Source organism: Anabas testudineus, chromosome 18, assembly GCF_900324465.2.
Source record: "Anabas testudineus chromosome 18, fAnaTes1.2, whole genome shotgun sequence".
In the NCBI taxonomy this organism is placed as follows: domain Eukaryota; kingdom Metazoa; phylum Chordata; class Actinopteri; order Anabantiformes; family Anabantidae; genus Anabas; species Anabas testudineus.
This window is the reverse complement of record NC_046627.1, coordinates 2,441,743-2,449,377: the sequence shown is the minus strand read 5'-3', so window position 1 is coordinate 2,449,377 and position 7,635 is coordinate 2,441,743. Positions and strand designations below refer to the sequence as shown.

General features: G+C 39.4%; 1 protein-coding gene across 1 annotated transcript; it reads left to right on the top strand.

Moving 5' to 3' along the window:
- The first annotated feature begins 4,098 nt into the window (after window positions 1-4,098).
- Window positions 4,099-7,078, top strand: LOC113168686. The gene is made up of 6 exons (XM_033326739.1): window positions 4,099-4,987; window positions 5,328-5,363; window positions 5,754-6,001; window positions 6,261-6,301; window positions 6,388-6,614; window positions 6,779-7,078. Exons 1-6 carry the CDS (start codon window positions 4,957-4,959, stop codon window positions 6,877-6,879), a joined length of 684 nt encoding a protein of 227 aa, XP_033182630.1. The 5' UTR covers window positions 4,099-4,956; the 3' UTR covers window positions 6,880-7,078.
- The last annotated feature ends 557 nt before the right edge of the window (window positions 7,079-7,635 follow it).

Sequence of the window (7,635 nt, the reverse complement as noted above, 5' to 3'; positions counted from 1 at the left end):
CATATGTAATGATTCCATCATTCTAATATCCAACAGGATTGATATCAAATAGTTTTCTCTGTAACTGTCTTTACATGCAGCCATGTTCATTACTGCTTTTGATGAACAGCATGAGAGCAGTGGTAGTCCGTTAAGGATTGAAGGATTTGTTTATTAAATGAGCTGAAGAACTGGTTGTATTGTATCAGAGAATCCTTTTGGGTTTATTTTTTTATTTTTTATTTTTTTCTGCAGATAACAAGATTAAAAAAAAAGATCCATCTCAATGTGGTCGAGTGGAACTGAAAGATCCAGAGACGAAGGACGGAGATGTGTCTGTGGTTCTGAAGAACGTCAACATCAATGATGCTGGAACATATAAGTGTTATGTTGGAAGGGGAAGGTTTCAACGCCCTAAGAGATCTTCTCCTGTGTGCTTCAGCATCATCACCCTGAAGGTAGAAGGTGAGCAAACCTCAGCTCATCAACACCATCAACCTGACTGTAATTGACTCAGGTGAGTTAGTTTGTGGTTTGTCAGAACAAATGACAGAAATCAGCAACACAACTCTCTCTGAGTAGATCTCAAAGTAACAGTGATAATTTTGTCTCATAAAAGACACCGGACACCTGTAATTAACTGATTAATTTAATCATGGCACTGAAAAATTAAACTATAGGTTATTTTAAATAGTATTTCTCAGATTATAGTTTATCTTTATTATCAATTAAGTTATTTTTACAACTATGTTAAGACGTGGCTAAAGGTAACTACTTTTTTGACTTATTGTGTTTAAATATGTCAATAAGTTGTGCCTTGAAATAAAGTGTGGTGACTCTGCAGCTAAGTTACTTCTGACATCACTGCCTCCATAAATGATGAGGTTTTATTCTATATTATTAAGTGTAATGGTTCCAGTATTTGGATTTTCACTGAAAGTTATGGGCATTAGCCAAAAAAATAAATAAAAAATAAAAAATAAAAATCAGTACTGCCTGAAAATGAGAAGCCTACTTTAGGGGAGAGCAGCAGTGCTTCAAAAGTGGGAGGTCGAGACAAAACACGAGTTTAGAAAAACTTGCTTAAATGAGGGTTTCAGCAGGTCAAAAGAATGAATGATATAAAGAAAAATGAAAGTTGAGTATTGAATTGAATAATTTAAGTTTTTTTTTTCACTAATTAAGTTGCAGCTTTAGAGCTTTTAAGCTTCACGATTTGTTCAGAATTATATTAAACCAGGAGTGAGATATTTTTGCCTTGTTAAAGCTGATCTTTGTTCAAAAGACTTTTTCTACAGCAGAGAAAATAAACTTTTATATTCATTTCATCGTAACAATTTAAAATCTATGGAGTGAGTGCGCAGAAATACTGGTGCGCATGTGCAGTGGTCAACTACGGAAGAAGAAAAGAGAACAGGAAACATTTTAGATGTAAACAAGGCGAGAAATTAATGAAAAATAATAACAATAAAATTAACAGAATCAGAAAAGGTGAAGATGACGTCTTCAAAGCGGATATTATTGTTTTTTCTGACATGTTTGCTGTATCACGCTCCTGCTGAAGGTAGGCTGTGTGAGCGGATGACGGGTTTACTATATATTATATTATATTTATATAAAATATAAACTGAGGGGAACAAACAAAAACCACATACAGGGTTCAAGTGGGTGGTTTTGAAAAGCTCTTTTCAAAGTGTTAAGTTGCAGCTTCAGGTCTTTTAAGACCAACAGGCCGACTTATTACAGCTGATCTTTCTTTAAATACAACAAAAAAGAAAAAAAAAAAGGTTCAAATACACCACAAAAGCAACACAGTAAATAAATACTTCAATATCTGTTAATAAGGATACAACAAACCTTTATATTTGTGTAAAGCAGGGTGAATAAACGAGGACCTGCAAAGAAATAGTGAACGTGGAGAAGTTTAACACGGAAGAAGAATCGAAAGCAGCAAAACTTTTAGATTGATACGAGGTGAGAAATGAATTAGAAATCATGACATTAAAATGAACAGTAACAGTATCAGAAAATGTAAAGATGACGTCTTCACAGTGGATTTTCTTCTTTTTTCTGATCACATGTTTGCTTCACCACGCTGCTGCTGAAGGTAGGTTGTGTGAGAGGAAGTGGGTTTGCCATTCAATAAAAACTGAATAAGTTTGCTGAACTGTGGGCAAACAAGAGAAACCACTTACAAGTTTCAATTTACGGATTTAAAACACTGGAGAAATAAAACTGTATCCAATAAACCTGCTCAATAACTGACCACACCCTGTCTCTGTTCAGTGCAGCTCAACTTCCTCATTACTACAGTTGATGTTAAAATACAAATAAAACACATTTTTACAGTATAAAGTATAAAGGATATGTTGAAGAGGGAGATCAGAACTGTTAGTAGATGTTCAGTTGTTCCCTGAACTCTAATGTTCAGAGTTAAGCTGCAGTACTGTCAGAGTGTGGACCACAGTCAGTTACCTCCATTAATAATAACCCAGTTTCATACAACAGCTTGTTATTTGAAATGATGATTCAAACCAACATCCATGTGTTTTATGATCCAACACGCTGCTTGTTTAACACGTCAGTGAAGTCCGTGATCAGTGTAGTTTGGTGATCCTCAGATAAGAGGCTGTAGTTCAGAGGACTGGATCCCTATCATGATGAGAATAATGTGCTGAAGCTTTTTGTTCATGACCTCCTGTCCCTTCACTGCTTCCACATTCACATTTATACAATTCAACAGGTTAGAACAGGGTGTTGTGATCAAACATAGAGAAGTGTTGGTTTGACTAATCTTGAACCTCTCTCCTCTTTTTCTCCTTCAGACCAGATAAACCTCACAGCTGAACCTGGAGACACAGTCACTCTGCCATGTGGAGTTCACAGTAACATCAGTATTATAGTTGTGGAGTGGAGCAGAACTGACCTGGAGACAGAATATGTCTTTTTACAGAGGGGCAGTAGGTCGGATCCAGACAACCAACATGAATCATTTAAGAACCGAGTGGAGCTGAAGGACAGAGAGAAGAAGGATGGAGACGTGTCTTTGATTCTGAGGAATGTGACGTTCAATGACACTGGAACGTATGAGTGTCGTGTCGTCCAGAGAAGAACAAACCACAGGAAGAGATCTATTTTAGACAGTGACCCCATCAACACCATCAACCTGAGAGTTGAACCAGGTGAGTTAGTGTGTGTGTGTGTGTGTGTGTGTGTGTGTGTGTGTGTGTGTGTGTGTGTGTGTGTGTGTGTGTGGATCAGAGTTGAAGCTGCTTCCTGGTTGTTGATGTGAGAGTGAAACATCACAGATCAGATGTTGGTGTTGATGAGACTTTGTAGAAAACAGCTGGTATGAGTGATGGGATCAAAGTGCAGTAGATAATGTCTGACAGGAGTTTGAAGAGGAAATGGATTCTGTTGTGTTCTTCACTCATCACCTACCTGACACCTGCTGACTCACTGCTGCTTCTCATCTGTTTTTTCTACAGGTCCCAGTAGAGAACACACTGGACTGATAGTTGCTGTGTCACTTACTGTTGTTGCTCTTGTTGTTGCTAGTTTAGTTGTTTTTTTGTTGTATAGAAAAGGTCACAGAGGACAGGATTCATACTAACTAACTAACTAAGTAGCTTCTTCTACTACCAACGCACTAAATTCTATATCTGCATTTACTATTGTAAACTGTTGTTTGTTGTGTGCAGCTTCTTTTATTTACTGGTGCTTTTCATTTGCTGTACTCTACATAAATATGTCAAACTTCATTTGTCAATAAAGTTTGACTTCATCTTTGATTTCTGACTCTGTCTTTATCAGTAATGTTGATGAGGAGCAGGGTTTATGTTTGGAACTTCTCTGACCTGTTGAACACGTTGATGCAGGTTTGATCAGAGCTGGAATCAAAAGCATCAAACTAGTTCAAAGAACCTTGACTTGAACAGTGTCTGAAGGATTCAACTTAACAAATCTACAACCTCTGTGATCCAGGACCAACCAGGAATCAAACCATCCGTCCTGGACTTCTCCACCCACAGACACCCCTTTGGGAGTTTTCCAGTATTTTGTGGTTTCACTTCACGGCCAATTCCTACTGAATCAGTGTCAGAGGATCAGACGGAGCAGACTGGAAACAGCCAGCAGATGGCAGCATATTATCTCTGCAGTAACATGTAACAGTAGCATGTTACTGAATCTGAGTCACTGAACCCAAGGTCCATACGAGGCAGGAAGCAGAGACTCACAGAAACTGTCCACTGCTCCTTCACCAGCTGCAGCCCCACAAACCTTATGCAGGTTTTACAATAGCAACAACAGAAAGAGTGAAAGTGTAAAATGTTGTGTTGCTGGTTTCATTCTGGCTCCTGACATCATCACACTGTGAAGACTTGAACGTTCTTCTTCCAGAGACCTATTTCCAAGATCTGCTGTGACTCTGTGACTGAGCAGTGGATCAGTCCACAGCCGTACACACTAACAGACTGCCGTAGATGACCTGCACCATATCCAAGAGGAACTGTGGACCATTGGTTCCTACAGAACTGCTTCAGATCAGCCATATTCTGAGGAGGTTTGGTGTGAATGTCTCTCTTCATGTGACTCCACAGCATCTCTAGTGGGTTGAGGTCTGGACTCTGTCTGAGAAGCCATTCTGTAGTAGATTTACTTCAGTGTTTATGGTCAATGTCTTTATGTTTGTTGGATGCTGTAAGTACATTTATTATCTTATTATCTAATTATCAGTAAGTAAAACTGTGCTGGAGCCAATTCCAGCTGCCATTGGGTGATTGGTGGGGTACACCCTGGACAGGTCAGCAGTCTATCACAGGAGCTACTGGAGGCATGTGTGTGTTAATACAAACTAAATAAGCTCTATTCTGCCATCTGCTGGAGAGGAAACACACTGACTAGTTAGCTACAATGAGGAAGGAAGTGGGAACTGCTGCAACCAAACTCAGTGTAGATGTTTTGTAAAGTCATACAATGGATCAAGCAGCTCTGCAGTGTCTGCTCTGTAAGTACAATCTGTATAATTTCTATATATATAGCTGAGTTTAGAGAAGTGGTGTTGAGATTCAGTGCAAACTGACTGAATTAAAAGATAAAAGTAGCTAAAATGAAATGAGATTTAGAATAAAATGACAGAGTTCAGCATCATGACAACACGCAGCAAAGAGAAGTCTACAGAACAACATGTGAAACACAGGAAGAAGTCATTCTGCAGTAGATTTACTCTGATGATTAGGATCATTGTCCTGATGCTTCACTCAGCTTCTACTGAGCTTCAGCTTGCAGCCTGATATTATCCTGTATCCTGAAATCCAACGTCACTATTTGTCTTTGTGTTCATGTAGTCGTGACCTCACTACTGTTCTGCACAACTAACCAAGGTCAGTAAACTTCTCATCTGATCATCTACAGCTGTTAAATGAGAATCCAGTTTCTGAAGAAGGAGTATTAGTATAAATACTTCCTCTGTGACGTTCTTTTTTTCCCACATTTGCTTTATTTAAATGATTCCGATCATCAAACTAATTTTAACATTACACAAAGATAATTAAATACACAATGATTTTTTTAATAAAGGGATAAACATCTGTCCACATCTGTCTGAAGGAGGAGGTGATGTATCTGAAACAGTCAGAAGAAAAGAGAAGAACATTTTGTTCATAGTTTAGTGAAATACGACAGTCATCTTTCACTGACTTGTGACAACAGACATAAACATTTGTTGTTAGTTTGTATTGTTGATTTTTAAAATGCACTAAAATCCTCAACAGTTCATCTGACTGTGAGTCCCAGAAGATCTCAGCTTTTTAAATATGAGTTTGTGTCTCTGAGCTGTGAGGAGGACGACAGCTCTGCTGGATGGACACTGAGGAGGAACACAACCAAAAAACAGTGTGGAGATGGGTGGGGAGAACGAAATGGTTCTCTGTGTAACATCAACTACATCCTCCCATGGGACAGTGGAGTTTACTGGTGTGAGTCCAGAGAGGGATCAACCAGTAGCATCATCAACATCACTGTCTCTGGTAAGATCAGACTGTGGAGTTAGTGTTGATGAGTCTGTGTGGAAATGGATGAAATGCTGTAGTTTGTCTCTGTGTTGAGGTGGATCAGTGATCCTGCAGAGTCCTGTCCTCCCTGTGATGGAGGGACATGATGTCACTCTGCACTGTCAAACAAAGAGCCCTCCCTCCAAGCTCCCAGCTGATTTCTATAAAGATGGCTCCCTCATCAGGACTGAGCCTACAGGTCACATGACCATCCACCATGTTACCAAGTCTGATGAAGGCCTCTACAAGTGTAACAGCAGCCATGGAGAGTCTCCACCCAGCTGGATCTCCGTCACAGGTCAGGAGGAAAACTCTGAGTTCAACATTTATTACATCAACACATTCACCTGAACAGGTGGATTCTCTCTACAGGGAAAACTACAACTACACCCACAATCACAACCACTTACACCACCACACCCCCTGCTTCAGAACTGACAAAACTGATCCCTTCTTCATCTCCACCTCCTGCCTCCACCTCCCTCCAGCTTGTGTTCAGACTGGTCCTCCACCTGGTGGTGTTCTGTCCGTACTTCATCTCCACTCTCCTCATGGTGTCTTTATATCGACACAGACCCACAGGTAACACTCTGAATCAGTCACTGACCTCACAAACACTAATCAATCAATCAATCAATCAATCAATCAATCAATCAATCAATCAATCAATCAATCAATCAATCAATCAATCTCAGTGTCTCTTGATAAATTTTCTACTTTTTCTTTTTAACATTTTCTGACTGTAGAAAATCACCTGCCTGTTTCCATGGTGATGACCTCACCCACCCAGACTGAACAGGGATTGGATGATGACTATGATGATGTCACCACAGAGCATCACTTCTGAACTGGTTCATTGTGATCAATGTGTTCTTCTTCTTCAATGAAGATAAAATATTTGAGTCGTCATTAAATAAAAATCTGATTTTCAGTCGTCATTGATCAGAAACAGTCGAGGTCTGTGTTTGTTCAGGTCTGTGTTTGTTCAGTGACTTCTATTGTTTTTCCCTCTTTTCTCTAAACTGTTTTCAGCAGTAGATTAATCCACGTTCAGTTTCTAGTATTTCGAGTAAGAAATGAGAATTCATAGTTGTTCAGTTCCTTGTTTCTGAAAATAATCTCCAACTAAATCTCCTGCAGAGAGAAAGATCTTTCCAGAGAGGGTCGTCACAGCGTCTCATCAAAACAAGGTTCCATTAATAATCCAGCTCAGTCACCGTCAGACATCTGTAACACTGGTATCATAGAAAGAATCTTTAAGACCAGAGAAAGAGAGACACTGTTAACAGAGGTAGAAGACAGAGCAGCGTGATGCAGGACAGTGTTTCATGACAAAGAGCTGATAACCACACACTCACATACACAGAGGAAGAAGGCGGGATTTACTGTCAGCAACAGAAGACTCAACAAGCTGATCACCAATAACTGTGCAGGGGAATGGAGGGAACGTCTCTACACCGTCTGCTGTGTAAGTAGAGAAATTTGTTTGGCAACTTTCAGAGACTAGCAGCAATAAAAAAATGTAACCCAAGGAAAAACACACAAGCAAGATAATTGCAATAAAATACAATAACTATAACAGTTTATACAATGAGCAGTTGCT

Excerpts from the sequence above, each read along its gene's own strand:
- LOC113168686 (XM_033326739.1), top strand. The coding sequence starts at position 4,957 with ATGGATCAAGCAGCTCTGCAGTGTCTGCTCT. Across the intron at positions 4,988-5,327 it reads AGCTCTGCAGTGTCTGCTCT|TCGTGACCTCACTACTGTTC; the intron begins GTAAGTACAATC and ends GTGTTCATGTAG. Across the intron at positions 6,615-6,778 it reads ATATCGACACAGACCCACAG|AAAATCACCTGCCTGTTTCC; the intron begins GTAACACTCTGA and ends TTCTGACTGTAG.